The sequence below is a fragment of the Sesamum indicum genome, linkage group LG5, assembly GCF_000512975.1.
Source record: "Sesamum indicum cultivar Zhongzhi No. 13 linkage group LG5, S_indicum_v1.0, whole genome shotgun sequence".
NCBI classification, from domain to species: domain Eukaryota; kingdom Viridiplantae; phylum Streptophyta; class Magnoliopsida; order Lamiales; family Pedaliaceae; genus Sesamum; species Sesamum indicum.
Window position 1 is genome coordinate 2,706,694 of NC_026149.1, and position 22,994 is coordinate 2,729,687.

Consider the following 22,994-nt stretch of genomic DNA (forward strand, 5'->3'; position numbering starts at 1 on the left):
TGGTGGAACATAGTCGTAGTTATATTTTTTCTTTTATGAGTGTTGATATCTTGAAATGTGCTACTTACATGAGATCTCTCTAACTGCAGATAAAAATATCCCAAAATTTTCAAAACCATATTTTCTATTTTGTGTTTTATTTCATTCATCAATTCATTCTTATTTTAAATATCGTACAAATTACCTTCAATATGTCCAATATAGCATATAAAAAAAAAATGTGCCAATGAAACCAAAATTAAAGCTAGTCTATCAATAATAACATATACCCCTTTAATTCTCTATTGTAGATCTTACTTCATGTTGTTGGCAGTTTTAATGTATTTCTATATACATAAAATGAAATCACTACATGAGCTAATTATAATTATAATCTATATACATAATAAAGTATAATTATAATTTTGATGTCCAACCTTTTCACAAAGGTAATGTCTTTTTTTTATTTAAAATCAATATTAATAACCCTGTTGGCAGTAAATAGATATGGTATATACATGCTTTTATATACTTCAAAAATAGAAGATAAAAAATTAATATTGATATATTCTTTTGTATAAATATTAACATTTTTTTATTCTTTATTTAATTTTTTTTATTAGATTATATTGATTAGATGCTACATAATGTTATCAAAATAAATATTTAATATACATATTTTTATATACTTAAAGAAACAATGAAGAAAATGCTATTGATTAGAATCTTTTGTACAAATATTAATATTTTTTATTCTTTATTTAAAAAAACTTGTTAGATAATATTGATCAGGACTTGATAGATAATACTGATCAATTTATTTTTGATAAATTCAATATTTTTAATTTTTTATTCAAAAAATTGGTAAATAATATTTTTGAGATCACTTTTAGATGAAATCTAATAGTTTTTTTTTTCTTAGGTTTATCTAAAAAATATATTGTATTCCATTTGACATAATAAACTTTATTGAGGTTGGCTATATCTATTGTTACGTAGCGCTTAGATGGATAGCTCAATACTATGCTTTATTATATATAAATTATATAAATATATGATATTTATTAGAGTTTGATTGCAGTTCCAACAGTAGTTGTCAACATCAACGATACTGTAATAATAATATCCCCTCACTCTTCCTCACCGTCCCCCTCTTTCCATTTCTATCAATACTACAAAATGTCCATTGACCGCTGTTCACCGGACCCCAACTCCGCCACCGCTTATTGGGACGGCCCTCGTCAGCTGCACCACCAGGCCGACGCCGCCGCTGGAGCCATGTTCTGCCGCCAAAGTCCGGCTTACAGCTTCAACCTTAACGATGAAGACGATGAGGAATTACTTCAAGAGCAGGCGGCGGACGACGGAGAATTAACAACTAATAGACAATCCGAAGGAGAAGATCATACGCAGCGAATTCCCAAAGAACCCTTGTTCGAGAAACCCTTGACACCCAGCGACGTCGGCAAGCTCAACCGCCTCGTCATACCCAAGCAACACGCGGAGAAGCACTTTCCTTTGAACGTCGGCGGCGGCGGAAGGGAGTCCGGAGAAAAGGGTTTACTGTTGAGCTTCGAGGATGAGTTGGGAAAATCGTGGAGATTCCGGTACTCGTATTGGAACAGCAGCCAGAGCTACGTTTTAACTAAAGGGTGGAGCCGTTTCGTGAAGGAGAAAAGGTTGGACGCCGGGGATATTGTCATCTTCGCGCGGCAACCCGAGGACTGCGGCCGCCTGTTTATAGGGTGGAGGCGGAGAAACACCGGTGGAGGACAAAAGAGTGGCGCCGCTCAACCGCCTCCCGGCGGCGGCGGCGGTGGTGGATGGAGCAGAGTACTTTACCCTAACCAATATCCTTATCCTAGGCAGCATCATCAGGGGTCTTCTTCTCTCCCATACCAATCTGTCTGTCCTCATCCAGGTTTCATTTTCTCTGCATTACATTACCCTAAAACTCTATCCTCATTTTGTCACCTTTCCATTTTTAACATCAATTTTTTATTGTAAATTCTATTGCATTTTCCATTCTATTACTTCACGTGTACATAATACAGTACATATATGTATACACATACAAAACCAGACCATCACACACTATTAGGTGTAAGTGTGTGCATGTAGAACATGAAATTAATGTGAGCAGACCAATGTAAAATTCTTACTCAAATTAAATCTGATTGAATCAAATCAATCACAAAGTAAGTGCAATATACTCGATATGTAATTAATCACTTTTTCTGAACTCTGCATCAATCACATAACAAAGTGTATTACACTTATCATAATAATAAATCCAATTCAAGTTCAAACAAACAAGATTTGAATTAGAACTTTTAGGATTTGAACTAATAGCAATTCATGACTCAGTTACACAGGACCAAGTAACAGTAGTAGGAAGTGGGAATAATTGGAAGAGGCTGAGATTATTTGGGGTGAACTTGGAGTGCTGGGAGGCAGGAGATGAGTCCGAGGCAGAGGGTTCGCCCATGTCGAGCCAGGGTCGAGCCCATCCGCACCCGTATCATCAACATTACTCCCACCATCGAACCCACATGGTACGCCAAATATTTTATTAATCACATTTTTTTTCTTTTAATAATTAACTTAATTAGTAGGGTGGGGTTTGAATTTGATGATAATGAATTAATTAATATATTGGTGTTTCCCCTAATGAAACAGTGATATTAAGTAGCTAGATTATAAGTTGCTATATATTAGTACCCAACATGTTTGATTAAAGGGGAAATGAATAAGATCAATTATTAATTAATGGTCAAGTGATGATCCATGTTCTTCTAAGGAAGCAATTAATTAAATTAGCAGATGGACTTGACTTTTCATAGATATTAATTAATTAATTACAGCTGTTGCTACTTCAGGCTAGCTAGCTACCTACCTCATCACTTGATTAATTATTATTTCTTATTCAAAATTCATTTTCAAAGTTGATTAGTTGGGTGTGTGGATGAGGTTATAAGTTGTGTAGAGTATCTAATAAGTGGTTTGAGAAGTAGCTAGTTATGAAATATTGTAGGAACTTATAACTTTTTTATGAATTTAATACTGTTTAACCATAATAAATTATGAAAGCTATGTTACCAATGTCTTATTTATATATTTTAAAATCTATGTTTAAGCTAAAATTTATTTAATATTTGTTTTCATCTTATACGATGGATGTGTAAATCTTTAGAGGCTAAAATTTTAATGTAAGCATTGAAGGATGCGTTAAGAGTCCCCTATCCTATTGGACCACCCTATTCTTGAAAAATTCTTATATATCATACTCATGTATTATGATTTACACAGTGGGGCTATCCTAGCAACAATTATGAATATCCCATCCCATCACACCCCCACCCCACATGTCTTAAAGAAAAATGTTGGAGTATATGTGAGGAAGCGTGTGAGGGTAGAACATCCTGTGGGAATGCATTTATATTTGGTTGCTAATTGTAGGACGTCTTGCCTAATGTCTAGTCTTATTTTTCCTATTTTCCCATCACATCAACCTTTACAACTGACGTAACTAATTGGATCTCTGCTCACATCATATGTATATTATATTTTTTATATAATTTATTTAAATTTAGCTAAATTTAATTTGTATTAAAACAATTATATTTTGAAAAACAATAAACCAACCATTTTCTTTTTATAAAAATACAGTACCTAGGTATGCATTATTTTATTGGTATTAAAAGTTATAAATACTCTGCCACAATTCTAACACTTTTGGTCAAACCAATGAGGTTTAGGTTTGACTGTTTAGGGACGGTTTTCAATTAAATTGGTTGGCGATAGCCCTTGTATACATAAATGTATTTACTGTTTGGGGACGGTAGTCAATTAAATTGGTTACTGTTGGTGATGAACTCAGTACAAATAATTGGAACACGCGGTAATAAGAATACCACATCTGATGCATGATGCATGTATATTATGGACCAGCGTAGGGATGGGGATGGAAATGATGGTTTTGGTGTGGATGGTTCGTCCTCAAACAGGTACTAATTAAAACATGGTTATGGTTGCAACAGGATATGAATTTCTCAGCAGGAGATGTGCATCGGCATGGATGAGATCAGAAGTGATGTGACGTCCACAATCTCACCACCTTCCACATACTCATACAGTATGTGTGTGTGTGAGCGAGAGAGAGAGAGAGAGAGAGAGAATTTTTTGTAAAGAAAAAGGAAAAAGGAAAAGGCAACAAGAAAAAGGTTAAAGCTCTTCAAGTCTTATACTACATTGATATTTTGTATGGATTCATTGAGTTCTTGTCGTATAACCAATTTAAATTCTCAGAGAATCCGAATTCTTTATTTTAGATTAATGTTTCATTTTTTTTGCGTGCAGGCATGAAATATTTTCTTAAATGATCTAAAAATTATAACATCACATGTGAGTACGACAAAATAAACTTTTAAAAACGGAATCCAGACAGTTACTCGCATGTCTTTATTGGAACATTGGAATTGAATTTTATTAAAAAAAAAAATGAGAGTATCCAATTAAAAAGAAAAAAGGAATCAGGAGGGGTGGAAGTGCATGAGGAAATGAAGTGGAAGTGTGAAAATTAAGTCGGCAAGAGAGTGGAGAAAAAGGCCCGACAAAGACATCGCCAGATGATTGATGGGGGTGGGGCAGAAATATGGATTCTATCAATCAAGAATACCAACATTGTTATAATACACCCAGACCCTGCTACTGTAGTGATTCTGCCTCAAGAGTTTTCAAGGGGGGACCCTCCTCCTCGTCGTCATCATCATCACCACGTCGCAATAATTAGCAATGGTGGGAAATCAAGAGTGGAAGATAGAGTCGAGATTTGATGCTACTAATGGCAGTGCACTTCAACCAATATCACCTGGTCCTGCCGCCCCTCTAATATAATTACATAACTGACAAAGAAGAAAATGAAATTGCAAGGTGCAAAGATTTATGTGGTACAAAAAAAGATCCTGCGTGTCAAGATCGACTTCTGATAATTCTCAAATCAACGATGATAAACCTAGATGTTGATGTTCGACCAGCCTCCACAGTACAATCTGTAATTCTTGGTTCCTTGATCGTGACCAGAAGAGCGCTGTGATCGTACCGAGAGAGGATGCCAAGTATAGCAGTTTGGCTATGCAATAATCAGGTCAAGATCCAATGGCTAAACCTGAAGAGTCTTTATCATAAATGGATGCTGGTTGATATTATATAGGCAGTAGACATACACCTGCATCGACTATATGATGGTTTACAGATATATCTTACTACCAGTTTCCTAAAACCAAATGCACTATATGAAAGACCCCTGAAGTGCCAAGTGAAAAGAGTTGATTGGGGGTGTGATTTTGATGTGGCTTCCTGATTTTCTCACGAAATACAGACTACAAAATGATTGATCACATAAACCCATTCAATTATTGTTCAACAGCAAATCCGATGATGTAGGGAATGACTCACCAAGTTGCTCTTTCAGATAATTCAGGTTGATTTTTTGGGAGTGTCGTCTCCAAGTTGAGACTTAGAATCTTCCTTCTTCTCCATAACTTGTTGTATACCTTCTTGATAACCTTCAATAAAACTTTTGAGAGCATCTCTATATGCGGAAGCTCTAGTCATGTACACACGCTGCAATGCTGGCCTTAATGTTTCCATTCCCCCCCTTGCAGCCACAGCTATATATTGCATTCATATACGAAAATCAATAACCATACACAGGGAAAGCATGTCTTATAACCAGCATAGAAATGACATTGTTAAGAGCTAAAATGCATCTGTGCTTTCACAACTGGTGATGCTCCTTACCAAGATCCTCTAGAGTAGACGGCTCCCTCTCTTTACTTGCAGCCTTTTCCTCGTTCGATTTATCTTCACTCTGTTCTTTCTTCTTGTAATCATATGGCCTGAGTTCTGGACCAATATCCCTGACCCAGCTTGCTGCATACAGTCTAGACGCTTCCTTCAACACCTAATTTACAATTGTAAAAGACAATGATTGGCATATCCCAAACACGAAAACAGGAACAACCGTATTGATGAATTGCTATTTTTTATGGAGTCGCAATTAGGAATTCTGGTAAATCACATTCATATATGTATTGCCATGCTGAAATTCAACACGACAAGCAAAACCACTATTTTATTACTGGAAAACATTATAGAATAGAATTCAAACACCACTAAAAGATAATCGCAAGGAAAATTGGTACGAAGAACTAACAAGAAAGCGTTCTTTCCACGAAAGCTTGCGACGCTTTTTGATATGAGGGGGATCAGGTAAAGAGGAAGGAAATGCTATTTCCTTGAGATCATACCGAACGTAATCGTAAACTTTCCTGCACACCACTCTGAACTTCATTCTGACTTTTCACTTAGTCCCGAATACCCTGCTACATCAAACAAATAGAAGGCAAGTGAAAAGGTGAATTAAGAATCACATTTTCACACGGCATTCTACTATACATTTTGCACTAGTACAAATTTTAATTGGAGATGGAATACTGATGTCTTCTACCCAGTAAGAGGATCTAACTAGTGTTCTTCTTTTATCTTTTCTCCAATCAAACGAACCAATTCACTGAGGCACTTCATCAAGCAGTTGGGGAACAAATATATGTCCAAAAACAACATGCCCAAACACGAATATCACGCGGAAGAAAGTGACAACAAGAAGCCTCTTAGCTCCTACCTATGGAAAAAAACTCAAGACTAAGACAACTTCAAATGCAAGTAAACCATTGTTTATGTTACAAAACCTTCGATTGAGGTCAGCTGATGGCTGCTGCTGCAGGTGAAGGAAGACCTCTGCTTACTCTCTCGCCGCTTCAACTAGCACCCTGTATGGTTGAAGCACTTCGCCTCAAAAATCAGAATCTTCCCTACTGCCCATTAACACTGTCCCCTTTCGTTTCCGAGTTTCTGGATTGGGTCTTCGAATTTGGGCTTTGGCAAAGGAAACTGACAGTGCTGCAAGGAAGAATAGCGTGTGATAAAACCCAGAAATATCACTTTGGTACATGTAGTTTTCATAATGTTCTGATTGGTCCATTAGTTCTCATTCTATTGTCAATTGGCACCCCCCACAAACGGAAACCGCCCATTTTCACTTTTTATTGTGTGGTCAATGTCATCGTTCAACAAACCGCTGCAAAAAATTCATTATTTTGTCCTTATTCATTAGCCACAAAAAAAAAAAAAAAAAGAAACTTCCTTAATATCATTTTTTCATACATATTTAGATTGAAATATTATTGAGAAGCAATATAAAATAATAATTAATTAAACTCTTTATTTCAACTTGTGTCTATACAAATAAATAAACATACACATATACTGATAGAATTAATCAATTATACAAAAAAAGTATCAAAATACGAACTTAAAACTGATTAAATATATATACCAGAACAAATATAATTTTTCAATATGATCGTGGATACTAATTAATCACGACTGCACAATTATCAAAACTTTTGTGACAGTTAAAAATTACGGCAGATATTTTGATCGTAAAACCAAAACAATTGTTAATTAATCGTAATTAAAAAATTTAAATTTTCACTAACTTACTACAATTTGTATGTCATGGTGATAGTATAGGTAATAATCAATTTGTTTTTATAGTTATATTTATTTAAAAATAAATTGATAATTAATTAACTTTCGTAAAGAAAACGTTATCAACACATGCAATTAATAGCATAATCAAGAAAAAAAATAACTTTCCTTTTTAATTAACATTTTTCAAAAAAAATATTTAATTACCTTATTAAACAAAATCACAGCCATAATTCTCCTAATCCCTCTCCCCTGCACAAGAAACCCTCTTCTTCCTCAGCTTTTTACGTAAGTACATACGTCTGCCCTCCATGCACCTCCACTTTCTCTCTCTATCAATCCCCAACAAGAAACTCTCCCACTTTCTCATCATCATCTTCTCCTTAATCCTCACCTCCATTCTCTGCTACGTCGTTTTCAGCCCCTTCCAACCCGCTTCTCTTTTCAATATCGGGTTCTTGTACCAAATCCTACCCGAAAAACCCCGTCTTAGACCTTGTGATTACTCTTATGGGAAGTGGATTTGGGATGAAACCCTACCCGACAGAAGATACACTGAGAAGTGCCCGTTTTTGGATCCGGGCTTCCGGTGCCGTGAGAGTGGCAGACAGGATCTGGGCTACCAAAAATGGAGGTGGCAGCCACAAGCTTGTAATCTTCCGAGGTATTTTTATGTATATATATATATATATGAATCCGCATTCCATGTATACATGTTCAGATTCATTAAAATTAAAAAGAACAAGAGACATGAACATGGGTTGGTATATATGATCCGTTTAGCTCGAGGGCTGGTTACGGGTCGTCAGCTCTTTTTTTTAATTATTACCATGAATGTAAATATCATTAGCGCAATAAAACTTGCTGACAAGAGGAATTGTAATTCCCCTGATCGCATATACTATTCGAGACTATTTGGTAATGTGGATATTATCACAGATATTGCGACTTTAGATTATTGTATGTATTGAATGAAATAAAAAATAAAATACGACGAGGACAGAACATCTGATTCCCAACCAAATGGTACTGTTGAACTTGGTCCACTTAGATCACCCACATATTATTTTTACATGTTGCATGTTATTGTATAATTAGCTGTAATTTGGTGTATTTTTCTTAATTGTTTTTCTCTCTTTTCAAGAGGCTTTGCATGTGCTAGTTAGGGTTTTGAGTTAGGTTTCTTTATTTTTACTCATCACGATGCAACTGGGATTAATGATGATCAGCAGTCAGCATTTCTTGGTATTGAGTCCAATCTCACAGAATCTGTCAATTCATTGGCTTGAATTTTACGCTTTAATTAGTTAATTACGTACATTAAATGCGATTCAATTAAGCATGTCAACTATTCTCTAATTGGGTTACAAGTGATTGAAGTGAAGGAAAATTCTAACTTAAATTACCTTTAATCAAGTCGGAATCAATTATACGATAAGTATAATAAATTTGCAACGTGATTATGTATAACTTAAAAAAAAGTGATTAATCACATAATAAATATATTATACTTATTTTACAATTAATTTATTTCGATTAAATTTAATTTAAATTAGAATTTTTCGATATACTAATTAGGAATGCTTTTAACTTGTGAACAAGTGCATACACTTGACGCCAAGAATTTTGGGTCATCTAAATATTATCATACTGATATCCATGCAGCTTGAAATATGATTGGAGTATTGGATCTGTATATTATAGTATATCAATTAATATGTGCAGATTTGATGCAAGTGACTTTCTTGAACGTAGTCGAAATGGGCGTATAGTTTTCGCTGGTGACTCCATCGGTAGAAACCAATGGGAGTCTCTAATATGCATGTTGGCGCAAGGAGTTTCTAATCTCTCCACGGTATATGAAGAACATGGGAACCCAATAACGAAGCATAAAGGTTTCCTCTCAATCAAATTTCAAGAATACAACCTCACGCTGGAGTATTACAGAGTACCCTACATTGTAGTCATCGATCGACCACCACCCAATGCACCCAAGCAAGTTCGAGGAGTGATTAGGGTCGATAAATTGCACTGGTTTTCTGATAAATGGATTGGTGCGGATGTTCTTATGTTCAGCGCCGGTCATTGGTGGAATCAAGACAAAACACTAAAATCGTATCAACTTTTCACACATTTACATCATCTCACTCTCTCTTTTTGCTCCTATCTCATACTTTCTTTGACATATGACTTACTAGTGCCCAATTTGTCAATCAGGGGGCACTATTTTCAGGAAAAGGAATATGTCAACATGACGATGAATGTGTTGGAAGCTTTCTGGAGATCCTTGAACACGTTGAAACTGTGGGTGATGACGAATTTAGAGTCTGGGAAAAGTCATGTATTCTTCCGCAGCTACTCACCTATACACTACAGGCAAGTAAAATGTTGAATCGGCTTAAATATATTTTTGGTTCCATAACTTTTTAGTATAATACTTTTTATGTGTGAAACTCTCAGTGGTGGAGAATGGAACAAAGGCGGCAGTTGCAATATGAGTAGAGAGCCAGAAACAGACTACTCAAAGCTGGGGTCTGAGCCACCAAACAATATAATGATTCATGAGGTAGTCGAAGAAATGAGAAGTGCAATGAGAACAGTCAACTTTTTGAACATCACATATTTGACGGAATTCAGAAAAGATGGTCACCCGTCAAGCAACCGCGAAGCAGGTACTCCGGCTGGCGCCCCAGAGGATTGCAGCCACTGGTGCTTACCAGGGGTGCCAGACACTTGGAACGAACTCCTCTATGCCGAGTTGTTGAGAATGGAATTTAGAACCAAGACGGCAACAAAGTGATCATTATGCAGCATCCATCCGAGGAATTGAAGATTTGTAGGGAGCCTCGTCTCCCATTTATTATCTCAACAGATTCAATCTCTCAGGTCCATATGTGGAAGGAATCTGCAACAGACTATAATGCATAATACAGAGACAGCAATATGGACATGAATACCAGTGATGCTAAGCGAATTGCAGGTGAAGTGATATAGCACTTGAAGCCTACATATGTCAGCATAGAAATGGTCGAAATTAGCTGAAAGACACAACACTTTTAGTATCAGTTTGGGCACTGGGGAGTCATGTACTTAGGACTACAATTGTGAGGAGATATTTATTATATTTGAAAAGAGTAAATTTCATTCTGATACTTTAAGTAATTATAAATTACTTAAGTGTTCCCGAATTTCACTATTAACTATATCTTATCTTTAAATACTAAAATGAAATAATTAATATACCAGAGAATAGGATAAATTGCACGGACGTCTCTTGAGATTAGTTCAAATTACATACAAATTGTATTTTGAAAAATTATAATTATACCCTTTGAAGTCATGATTGTAATTACAAGTATACCTTCTATTGGTAAAATCTTGCACAACCACTCTTCGAGGTACATTAAGCAACACCCTCTTAGATGGAGCTAGGGGTGCAATTACGACGTGAGCCAGCTCGTGAGCTCACACCTTTTTTTTTTTAAATATAAATATTATTAAGTATATATCCAATATTATATTAATTTTATATTTAAAATTGATCACCATATATTAGAATTATTAGTCAATATATCTCTTATTTTAATTTTGTATAATAATAAAATACGGTATTTTTATTTATATTGTTTAAAAACAAGCTTAATCAACATTGAGTAACTTTTGATACTATTTTTGTAAATAAGTATTTAAAATTCACCATATATAAGAATTATTAATTAATATATCATATTTTAGTTTTAGATGACATTAAATATGTATTTTAGTTTATATTATCTAAAAATAAAGTTTAATCAACAATTTAGTACATTTTGATAATTTTTTATAAATAAATATTTAATATAATACATATGAAATTTTATCAGTATAATTTCAAGATCCACTACAACAAAGCATTTATTTCAAAATTAACCATTTATTTGAATTGTTAGTCAATATAAAATATTTTAGTTTATATATTATTAAAATATGGTATTTTGGTTTATATTATCTAAAAACTAGTACATTTTGATAATTTTTTTTGTAAATAAATATTTAATATAATGCATATGAATTCTATCATTATAATTCCAATCCATTACAACAAATAGTATATTGAATTATTAGTCCATATCTCAAATTTTAATTTAGGATAAATTGCATAAACCCCTATGTTTCAATTTTTTGGCTAAAAAACCTTTGTGTTAATTTTATGAGCAAAAAAATTCCTGTATTTTTTAAGATAGTGGTTACTCTCCCCTCTGTTAATTAGGGTTAACAATGTTAAATTTTTTAAAAAATTGATCATTATGCCCTTGTGATGATAGATATTGATCTTACTAGATAAAAATGAATGGTCCAAAATTTAAATTATTTTAAATATATACTTTTATATTTTATAACATATAGTTATGTATATGTATACATTTATATATATATGTATATATATATATAGTTAGACATTATATACATATATATAAATTATAAGCACCGTCTCCTCTCTGGGAGGTGATCGGCATCCCCGCTCACTCTTTGCTTCTGGGCAACCTCGCCATGGCCCCTGCAACCAAACAATAAGCTCAAGTTCAGATTTTTGGCTGAACTCGACTCCTTTACACTCTTTAAATAGTGTACTTATAATTTTACAAAGACGATAAGTAATTTTTTGTAATTAAGCCTAATTTTAGGAGAATATCGATGTACGTTAAAGTTTGAATAATTTTCAATAAATATATTTTCTCTTTATTTGAACCATTTGACTTCTAAATTTTATTTGACCATTGTACTTGAAAATAATATATTTTTTTTGGTATTTATCACTAATTTATTTATACATATATACAAGAAAACTCATTATTTTGTAATCATTTCTATTCAAGTCCAAGAGGTATTGCAACCTCCGGAAAAAAACTCAGTTTTGATTTTTATTTTTAAAAAACTATAATGTAAAATTCAAGCTCTTGAACCGAAGTCTAAATTTTTTGCGATCAAGTTTTAAAATCTCGATTAAATGCAACAGTATATACAGTGTGGGTTGGGTCAATTTAAATAATTTTTTAGCCGAACCCTGAGATCAGCCCCTCCGCGTAGCCCTCATCATAAATTTGGATACTTGCCGCAATAGATTTTTGACTATGAAATCATTTTACTTTATGTGGAAGCACTCCATGTTCTCATGCCCGGTTCCTTTCTATATAGTCTTTATCTTCTGCACTTTACCTGTTTGTTAAAATGTCTCTGACAAGCGGTACGCCAATGATCTTATTGATGTGTCAGTGTTCATACACATTTAGGTTGATGGAGCTCATTCAGCGTGCGGGAATTTCGTCACATCCGAAATTTCTTGAAGAACATGAGAAGAAAAATTTGCACACGGCTAGTTAAACTGTAACGAGCAGCGATGTGGATGAAAGCTTACTTTGTACTTGGAATGCTTTCCCGGTTTGAACCCAAGTTGTGGGTGCCAATGAATGCAACAGGTAAAGCTATCATCTCTTTGTTTACCAGTCTGTATTTCGTGATGTTATTCTCTAGAATGCACCATGTTAGTTGCTTTTGATTGCCTGTAATGAATCTTCCTCCAAGTGTTGCTGGTTTTGCATTTTCTTGAAAGTCTCTCTTTTGTTTTTCTGTTTTACTTTAGATGCTTATGATTAAATAAAATCAAACTTGTATCAGGGAGGAGGTTCACTGAAAGATTGCCTGTAACATTCTATTCAACTGAGAAAGCGCTTAATGAATGCAGTGATGGTGTTAAGGTAATTGGCAAGGCAGCATTGGCAAAGAATTTGGCGAACTTGTTGGAGGAGTCCACAAGTTATTCGCCTCATGAAGCAGTGGAGGATGGTTATGTCGGTGAAGAGACTGGAAAAAAGTCCCTGGCTAAGAATTTGGCATCTTTGGTTCAAGAATCCTGTAATGTTCATGAACAAAAATCCACACCAAGAACCCAGATGGAGGTCAAGCGGTTGCTCGAGGTGCGTATAAAGAAGAAGGTGAAAGAACAATTCAGGGATGGGAAATTCCAGGACCTCATGATGAAAGTGATTGCCGATCGAAACACTCTAAGGGATGCATATGATTGTATAAGGGCAAACTCCAACGTTGATTTGGCATCGGATGCTGATAACTTGTCTTTTGAGTCCATGGCAGAAGAGTTGGCTAATGGAAACTTTGATGTTGGGTCTAATACGTACTCTATATCGACTAGAGGAACAAAGGTAAAGAAAGAGGAACTGGTTTTCCCGAAACTGAAACTAAGGGTTGTTCAAGAAGCCATTCGAATAGTCTTGGAAGTTGTTTACCGGCCTCACTTCTCCAAGATTTCTCATGGTTCTAGAAGTGGTAGGGGTCATTGGTCTGCTTTAAAATATATCCGCAAAGAGATAGCTGATCCTGACTGGTGGTTCACACTTCTTATTAACAAAAACCTTGATGATTGCATCCTTGGCAAACTCCTGTCATCAATGGAGGACAAGATAGAAGACCCTGGTTTATTTCGCATCATCAGAAATATGTTTGAGGCCAGCGTACTGAATATGGAGTTTGGGGAATTTCCCAAAGGACACGGTCTTCCACAAGAAGGGGTGTTGTCGCCTATACTGATGAATATATATCTTGATCTCTTTGACCACGAGATATACAGGATGTCGATGCAATATGAAACCTCCAAGTCTTGTAATGCTGAAGAGCATACTTCAAACTCAAAGCTGCGTAGCTGGTTTAGGAGACAGATAAATAGCAATGATGTGCAGCAGTTCAATGTTGGGAAGAACTCAGGTCTGAGAATACATTGTTGTCGTTTCATGGATGAGATCTTTTTTGCCATTTCAGGTCCCAAAGAAGTCGCTCTAGCTTTTAAGTCTGACATTGAGAGGTATTTAAAGAATTCTCTCTACTTGGATGTTGATAGTCAAGGTGATATTTTGGCATGCAGTGATGCTCGTGGTGTTCAATTTCTTGGTATTTTGATTAAAAGGCGTCTGAAAGAAAATGCCGCTGTACGAGCTGTTCACAAGTTGAAGGACAAAGTCAAGGCATTTGCTGAACAGAAACAAGAGTCCTGGGATGCAGGGGCGGCCAGAATTGGGAAGAAATGGCTGGCTCATGGGCTGAAGAAAGTTAAAGAGTCAGAGATCAAGCATTTAGCTGACAGCAGCTCTGTTTTGCATCAAGTTTCCTGCTACCGTAAATCTGGGATGGAAACTGACCATTGGTACAAAGTATTGCTCAAAATATGGATGCAAGATGTGAATGCTAAAAGTGCAGAGAGTGAAGAAATCATATTAGCTAAACATATTATAGAACCAGCTCTTCCGCAAGAACTAAGAGATTCTTACTATGAATTTCAAAAACGAGCCAAAGAATACATATCTTCAGAGACAGCTTCGACACTTGCTCTTTTACCAGGCACTAGTCCTTCAACTGATTCTGGTTATATTACAGAAATGATTGCCCCAGCAAACATCATAATGAAGCGTCTTCATCGATATGGATTGACAAATATGGATGGATATGCTCGCACGTGTTATGTGCTGATCTTACTGGATGACAATCAAATCATTGATTGGTTTACCGGGATAGTTCACCGATGGCTGAAATGGTACAGTGAGTGCGACAACTTTAGTCAAGTGAAGCACATAATTTCCAATCAAGTAAGGATGTCATGCATCAGAACACTGGCGGCAAAGTACAGGATTCACGAGGCTGAGATAGAGAAGAAATTTGATCCCGAGCTGAGCAGAATCCTCTCAACTCAAGAGATTGAGCTTGAGGAAGCAAACACAGAACTGATTCCCCAAGAATCTGCATTTGATGGCGCCTTAATGTACGGAATAAATTACAGTGGTTTATGTTTACTATCGTTGGCTAGAATGGTGAGTCAGTCGCGACCCTGCAATTGTTTTGTCATCGGGTGCTCAGCTTCGGTCTCATGTGTTTATACACTTCATGTAATGGAAAGACAAAGGTTTCCAGCTTGGAAGACAGGATTTTCGAGCTCTATACATCCCAGCTTACATAGGAGGAGAATAGGATTGTGTAAACAGCATCTAAAGGACTTGTTTCTTGGTAACATATCTCTGCAATCAATAGATTTTGGTGCTTGGAGATGATTTATGATCTTCTCAGGAGTTTGGTTTTCATTACCTGCATGCTCATCAGATTGTTTGATGACCACTTTTTTGTCCTTCCTATGTTCATGCCAACAAGTCATCCTCAATCTTGTGTCATCATGTCCCTTTCATTTCAGGAACTTCATGCACTAGAAATAGACAACATAAGAGCCATCCAAATTCCATATATACCCGTCTCGGTCTGGTTAAATTAAAAATTCTCTAGAATTTAATTGAGGTACGGTGTGACCCTCGTTACCTATAATACAAGGATATTCTAAAAAATTATTCGATGTGGTTTGGACACGTCGCAGACATATGTTTGATCAACATTCACGTGTTCAGAAATATAAAACAAGAAAAATGGACATAATATCGGACACGTCTGTTGGAGCTTTCGTCACATTTTTGGTTGTCTTTAAAAAAAAAGAATTGGGTTTAATAAAAAAGATAATTAAGTCACTCATTTCCAACTAAAAATTTTGTGATGAAATTACTTAAAGTTCAAGAGATGGTAATGATGATTTAACTAATTTGAATGGATTAGAATTTTTTCATTGCGTAATTTTCAAGATTAAACTGCTTCTGTATATTTTTAATGCCATGTTTGATTAAGATTTAGATGTAAGACATGCTTCTTTTATGTTTCATCTTGATATTTTTTATATTTTTTATTTTAATTTTATGAGAAATTAAGAATATATATATAATAAATAAGTATATTATATATAATCGTACCAATGTTCTACTTTTTTTTAACTTTTCGGATCGCCATATTCATTACATATCGTGCTCAAGTTGCCGTACCCATACATTATAGTTAGTTAGTCATTGTCGTCAGTACATGGGAAAAGGAAAATTGTTTATTGTTCTAATTACCAGTCATTCTCTTTTTTGAAGTAAAAATGAATTATTATTAATCGAAATAAATTATTGTAGTCGGATATCAATATCTAACAAACCTATGGTATGTTCTAAGATGTGGTAATGATGGAAATCAAAGTTATCCACAAAAAAATTGTGTCAAGTGCATATGTAATAATTCGATAAATTTAAAAAGATAACTATAGTTACACTTTCTACTGTATAGTTTGTTTATATTAATTATTCATACTTTTTACATAATTATAAAACCACTTCTAACAGCAAAAAAAAAAAAATTGGTAATTTGCATGATAATGTTCATACTTTTGAAAGATGTATGTGTAGTTTTTTTAAAAACAAGGATAATTTAAGTAAATAATATTCATATTTTTACGTGTATATATGTATAATTATCTAAAAAATATGAATGATTTGTATAAACAGACCATAGGTTTAGAATGTAAATATAACTATCCCTTTTAAAAACTGCATGAGGTGTGGTTCAATTGTAAGTAACTCGATTATCATCTTTACTTTTCAAAATTCGATTTTTAGTTAGAATTTTCAATTGAAAGTAGAACATTTTATTATGAATCGCAATCAGAACTTGGACTAAAAGGACTGATCCCGTTTTTTTTTTAAACATTACATTTATTCAATCAATATATTAATATATTAAACATAGTAAAAAATAAATTACAATAACCTTTCAGTTCAACCAATACATCAATATAATTATAAATAAATTACAATAACTCAAATAAAATGGAAAAAATATCTATACATCTAATAAAATTTGAACATATGACTTTAAATTTATTCATAAAACTTCAATTTTAACCTCAACTACTAAACTAATTTTTGAGTGAAACTAAGTAATAAAGTTTGAACAAAAAGCAATTCAAACGTAACCTTCAGGATGATGCTACTCAACTCCACATTATGCAAATAAGTATTAATCAAATCGTGGATGCTGACAGATAACAATTTTATATTAGCAGAAACTGTCCAAAATTAGGGTTGATTAAATATTCCGTTGCTGTCAATATGGTGTTTGCATGACACAACCTTTATTTTTACTAATTCTTATAATCGATAAGGATGGTTAGTATTTTATTCCAACTATACATCATATAATTATTCCAAATTCTATTTTAATTAGTAGGATGACTTAGGGGTAATTCCCACCTCTAATTTTCTATTACTATATAATCATCCCCTGGCCCCGCCCCAAAATATTCAAACGTTCCCAAAAACCACCGTTCGTCAGAGTCGAAGAGAAGGTGCCGCCACCAGGAATGAATTCCCCACCACCGTCTGCCGCCGAGGCCGGGTTTTCCACCTTGCATCCCGACGTCATCGAGTCCCACATCCTCACCCGTTTGGATGGGCCAGCTCTGGCATCCGCTGCCTGCTGTTCCACCACTTTCCACCGTGGCTCCTCCCAGGACCACCTGTGGTCCAGCATATGCCACTCAACTTGGCCGTCCACCGCCTCTCCTTCCGTCAGCCAAGTCGTTTCCACGTTCCCTGACGGCGGCCCTCGGGCCTTTTTCTCACACGCTTTCCCTCTCGTGGAAGAAGCAAGCACTCTCGTCCCCTCATCCTCAGCTCCACCGACAGAACTGCTCTCAGCCGTCGATATACACCATCGGGGCCAGCTAATCTTCACAAAATTGCAAAAAACCGAGACCGATAAGGAGTGGTTCCGCCGCTTGCCCTTCCGGATTGACTTGCTGGAACCCAAGGACGTGGTCCCCACCCCGATCAAGTACCCAGTGGGAGACGGAGCGTGCGCGGAGATTCTCGAAGGCATGACCCTGAGTTGGATCTTAATCGACCCAATCGGACGGCGGGCAGCGAACCTCTCATCCCACGAGCCCGTCACGGTGCAACGCCGCTGGCTCACCGGAGAAGTACAAGCGCGGTTTGCTACGATCCTGGCGGCCGATCAAGGTCACGTGCAGTGTGGGATAGTGGTCACGTGGGGAAGGTCCGAGGGCGGGGTGAGGGAAGTGAGCCTGGAAATGGAGGACATGGATGGAAAGCATTTGAACGGGAAGGATAGTCTGGTGATTTTGCAAGGGGCAATGGAGGGCAAAAAGGGAACAGGGAAGAAGAGGGTGGAAGAGGGGCTGCGAAGGTACAGAGAGTATGCGGAGATGAAGAGAGAGAGAGGAGAGAGAAAGTTGATGAGAGAGAGAGCGCTGGATTTGGCGTTTATGGCTTTTGGGATATTCATCAATGCTGCTTTTTGGTGTTATGTTTTTTTGTAGATAAAAATGCAAAATCGAAGAAGAAAATTTAGGAATTATATTTTTTTTCTTGTTAATAGTAAATTTCTACCTATGTATTGAGATTTGTGAGACCTACTTAAGACAAATACATAGAGAAAAACAATTTGAATCTTCAATTACAAATAAAATATGGCATTGACAAACGGTTGAAAGTATTAACCTAAATTTGAATTAACTGAACCCAATGAATTATACTATAAGTGATGTAAGCAAAAATGTTGGTTCGAGTGCATCTAATTTGAGATATTTGGACGTAATTATTTACAAGTTTTTATGAATTAAGTTGAGAAAAAATGTAATGTAAAATAATGGTTCAGTGCTAGAATATTTTGAATAAGAGTGCTTGTATGCATGCAAGTATTGAAAATGTGTAAATCTTTTCTAGGGGGAGGAGACTTATTTTTATAGCCTGCATTCCTTGTTGTTTGATAAAGTGCAGTCCCTTTGGTACTCTCAAAGGTGGTTGCCAACTTCCAACAAATTTAAAAAAAATCTTGGGGGTGTTGATCATTGGAGACCCTTGAACGAATAAGCATTCTCCTATGGCATGCTCTCAGACTCCTAGGGGGTTATTAGATGAGCTTGATGACTAGCCTAGATCCTATGGCCTCCTCGACAATTATGTGGCCATCATTTCTCCATGTTGGTTGAGTAGCATATTGCTACTTGTGTACGAGGATGTGTAAGGGTCTAAGTGACTACCATGTCAACCCCTTCTTTAGTCTTAAGGGTAGGCCTTCAACCCCTTTCTATAGTCCTTCTTGCCCACGAGACTTCTCTGGGGACATAAACTCAAAATCTTTTTATCTTGAGTTATGCATACTCTTAGGCTTCTATCTTAATTTCATCGAATTGGAATCCTTCTCGAGTTGTGTGCATTTTAGGGGATTAATAACTACTATTATACAGTGACGAGTGCAAATAGGAGTAGGTTGGAGGTGAGCAAATTGGGTATTTTGTTGTTTACATACGTCTATAGCAAACTTAATTCGTGTTGAAATTTTTGAAGAAATGGTATAAATAGAATAATAGGAGACATAAATTTAATGATGAGATATTTGAACTAGATTTCAAATTCACTTGGAACTGGGCTTGAGGTATGTTGGACCAAAATCTCCAATGAAATAGGATTGGATAACTAGCCTAGTCTGCACAATGCATATGTTTTTGGGTCTAAAATATAATTCTTGTTATTTTTTATATAATTAAAGTTACACATTTTAAAAATTTAGTTATAATTATAAATATATTCATATGCAACGGCAAAAATTTATATAAATATTCCGAAATATACTAACATTTCTAGGAGGTGAACTTGTAATTTTACAAAATAAGGGATGATTGTGTATTTGAATGTAAATATCAAGAATTATAAATGTAAGTTAACATAAAATAAAAACAAATGGAACAAAACAAAACAGAATTGTTAATGCAAATGTGGTAAGAATACTAAGGAAAGAGAACGGTGTGGTTTGAATTGCAAATGTTTAGATACAAATGTGAGTATACATTTGATTTTGTCTTTCCATTCAAGAATCACTTCACCAGCCACAAACAACATCAACCAAATTAACAACCTTAGAAAACTAGAAAAAGAAAAATGCAAATCAAATACATCCCAAACACCAACATATATAATTAACTCCATGTACAAATCCAATCTTGTTTGATCATCAATGTTTCTTCAGAGCTATAGCGGAGAGCACCACCAGGAAAATGAGCAGCGCCACCGTGATGAACGACCCCACCACCGCTCCGCTCACCCTCTGGCAGAAATCAGTGAACTGTTGGCATATCGCCAGCCAGTTCGCGTCCGAGTTCCCGTTGTGGGCTAGGTACACTATCGCCGCTGCAGCTCCCCCCGCCGAAGTCGCCAATGTAACTGCCAGCTGCACTCAGATTAAACAATATCAATAGAGCATCATTAATATAAGATTGTAACAAGAAACAAAAGAGAACCACTTAATGTACTGATGAGGTTGTCAGAATTCAACGACATGACTAACATCGTTGGGGTAGTCACGAGGTTTCAAAACGAACCCACCCTGACGGTTAAGTTAGTAACGGTCTGTGCTTATGAATATGTCGGTCATATGAAAGCTTACCGTGTCGCAGAGAATGAGAAGAAGCCTTGGCGCAGCAGCGACAGGTCGAACAATACAGACAATGGAGAAGGGCACGGAGAGAACAAGGTACGCAGTAACTATTGCCATGGCTATGACAAAGAACCTGAGCAACAAGAATGTAAGGAAAACGCACGTGGCCATTGATTCTGGAAATAATGTACAAAGATTTACAAGTGCATGAGAGGACTCACGAGAAAGTGGGGAGATCATCATAACTAGCTTGGAACTGGAAGAACTGAGTAAAAAAGGGAAGTGTTTGCTCGGCAGTTCCCATGGCGATGGTGGCGCCTAAAGCCGCCGCAGCAGCACTTATACGGAGGATGAGGTCGAAAATCGCGACACCCCTTTTGTTACCAGCCGCCTTTGCATGGTGATCAGCGGGCACCGGAGCTGCCAGAAGGGGTGCTTTCCCTTTCCTTTCTCTGCTGGTTTCAGCAACTTCAATGGTGGTTGCTTCGCTTTTCTCCATTGGAGTTGGTGAGAAATAGCTCGCGCTTTGTGCTTTAGGTGCTTTTTCTTGATAGCTAATTAAGAGAGGTTGAATTAAGGTTGTGGTGTGTTTGGGAAGGGAGGGAATTAGCTCCTATATATACTGATGCTTTGCGCTTGCTAACAAGGATTGATGAAATTAAAATTGGGATGATGTAGTGTAAAGATAATGGAGCAAGAAGAGTTGTTGGTACCTTTTTTGTTAGGGTTGGACTATAATTTGATCACTTTTTGCATTTTAAGTTGGAATGCTTTGTTGGGGCAGATGGGTGGACATTAGATTAATGATGGACTAAAATGATGCTCATTACAATTAGGGTAGATTACAATCGTCTCTTCCCACATTTGTCATAATTATAAGTACTTTCTCGTTATTTAAAAATTTACCAGTACCTCTAATTTTAACGACTGTCTAATAATTAGTTTATTCCATTTTGTTTTTATCTATTTTTTATGATGAACTAACCAAAATGTCCTTATAAATTAAAATTTCTAATTTTATTTATTTTTTAAGAAATTATTTTCTTTATGAACTAAATAGATAATTTTTTATAATTTTTAAAGTTTTTTCATCCATCCTGTTCGATTTCTTTGTAAGTTTTAATTTTAAAAAAAAAAAAAACACACAAACAATAAAGGAAAAGTTGACAATTTCATACCTCCATCCAAGAATTACATAATTTTATCAAACATCATAAGTATTATTTGTAATTTTTCAAATAACGAGAAAGTATTTGTAATTATGACAAATTTTAGGGAGGATCGTTGTACTTTAACCTTAAAATTACTTGTACAACTATTGATAAATTAAGATTTGCAATATTTTTAGCCAATGGGGTTTTGCTCGACTGTAAACTTAATTTAATCAAAGTCTTATGTGAACGCATGTCTATTTTATTTGCTTGATTTTTCTGCATGTATTCGTTGGTTTAGAATAATTAATATATTTATTTAACATTTTAAAAATTAATAATTTATATAAACAATTTTGAATTATTTGGGAATTAATTGTCAAACCATCTGCGGAAAGGCCTTTTCTAAGTTGGCATGGGAAAATTTGATCACAAGTCAAAGAGGCTTATTTTAAAATTATATAGCAAATGTAAGGAATAAATGGTGGAGACCATAAACTAACTGATTATTGGCATCATGACTCAACTAATAACAAACACCTTCTCTAATCCACTACAGCAGATTATGATAATATCTGCTTTCAGCTTTTATATTATATACATCGCAGCATGTACATTTTGTATGTGATTCATCGCACATATAGCGTACATAATTTTTTTCTTTTCTCTCTTTTTTTTTTTTTTGGTTTGTTTATAATTTGATACTTGCATACAAGAAGAAATTATACAAATTACAGAGGCTCAATTTGTACAAATTCAGAGCATTCAAAATACAATCAGACTCAATAAACCATTCCAATTTGAATGATGTGTGCCCATTGGGCGAGAGCATGAGACGTGGAGTTTGCTTGCCAACCAATAAACTTATGTCAACAACCTAACATTTTGTAAGGAATGTCTGCTAGTGCAGTCTTTAATTTGCAGAGTGAATTTAAAAACTGTAATATAATATTAAGGGTATAA

General features: G+C 35.4%; 6 protein-coding genes across 12 annotated transcripts; 4 read left to right on the forward strand and 2 right to left on the reverse strand.

The window, feature by feature from the left end:
• LOC105161732 (B3 domain-containing protein At2g36080) lies at nt 1,055–4,291 on the forward strand. 2 transcript variants are annotated; one of them, XM_011079525.2, is made up of 3 exons: nt 1,057–1,900; nt 2,347–2,534; nt 4,020–4,291. In XM_011079525.2, exons 1-3 carry the CDS (start codon nt 1,159–1,161, stop codon nt 4,059–4,061), a joined length of 972 nt encoding a protein of 323 aa, XP_011077827.1. In that variant the 5' UTR covers nt 1,057–1,158; the 3' UTR covers nt 4,062–4,291. The 2 variants fall into 2 exon arrangements, with proteins under 2 accessions (XP_011077828.1, XP_011077827.1); XM_011079526.2 differs by lacking the exon at nt 2,347–2,534 and having other exon boundaries at nt 1,055–1,900.
• LOC105161734 lies at nt 4,576–7,072 on the reverse strand. Of its 5 annotated transcripts, none has more exons than XM_011079532.2 (5): nt 6,732–7,072; nt 6,197–6,362; nt 5,782–5,944; nt 5,437–5,651; nt 4,576–4,855 (listed from the first exon to the last, which is right to left on the reverse strand). In XM_011079532.2, exons 2-4 carry the CDS (start codon nt 6,332–6,334, stop codon nt 5,458–5,460), a joined length of 495 nt encoding a protein of 164 aa, XP_011077834.1. In that variant the 5' UTR covers nt 6,335–6,362; nt 6,732–7,072; the 3' UTR covers nt 4,576–4,855; nt 5,437–5,457. The 5 variants fall into 5 exon arrangements, with proteins under 5 accessions (XP_011077834.1, XP_011077832.1, XP_011077830.1 ...); XM_011079530.2 differs by lacking the exon at nt 4,576–4,855 and adding an exon at nt 4,952–5,206; XM_011079528.2 differs by lacking the exon at nt 4,576–4,855 and adding an exon at nt 4,952–5,215.
• LOC105161735 (protein trichome birefringence-like 8) lies at nt 7,775–10,699 on the forward strand. Its single transcript, XM_011079533.2, has 4 exons — nt 7,775–8,197; nt 9,259–9,648; nt 9,751–9,909; nt 9,994–10,699. Exons 1-4 carry the CDS (start codon nt 7,845–7,847, stop codon nt 10,331–10,333), a joined length of 1,242 nt encoding a protein of 413 aa, XP_011077835.1. The 5' UTR covers nt 7,775–7,844; the 3' UTR covers nt 10,334–10,699.
• Nucleotides 12,401–15,666, forward strand: LOC105161736. 2 transcript variants are annotated; one of them, XM_011079534.2, is made up of 2 exons: nt 12,401–12,989; nt 13,189–15,666. In XM_011079534.2, exons 1-2 carry the CDS (start codon nt 12,911–12,913, stop codon nt 15,621–15,623), a joined length of 2,514 nt encoding a protein of 837 aa, XP_011077836.1. In that variant the 5' UTR covers nt 12,401–12,910; the 3' UTR covers nt 15,624–15,666. The 2 variants fall into 2 exon arrangements, with proteins under 2 accessions (XP_011077836.1, XP_020549351.1); XM_020693692.1 differs by having other exon boundaries at nt 13,256–15,666.
• Nucleotides 17,510–18,842, forward strand: LOC105161737 (probable F-box protein At2g36090). The gene has a single exon (XM_011079535.2). The coding sequence runs from the start codon at nt 17,786–17,788 to the stop codon at nt 18,761–18,763; it is 978 nt and encodes a 325-aa protein (XP_011077837.1). The 5' UTR covers nt 17,510–17,785; the 3' UTR covers nt 18,764–18,842.
• Nucleotides 20,245–21,460, reverse strand: LOC105161738 (casparian strip membrane protein 1). Its single transcript, XM_011079536.2, has 3 exons — nt 21,102–21,460; nt 20,890–21,013; nt 20,245–20,673 (listed from the first exon to the last, which is right to left on the reverse strand). The coding sequence occupies exons 1-3, from the start codon at nt 21,377–21,379 to the stop codon at nt 20,458–20,460; spliced, it is 618 nt and encodes a 205-aa protein (XP_011077838.1). The 5' UTR covers nt 21,380–21,460; the 3' UTR covers nt 20,245–20,457.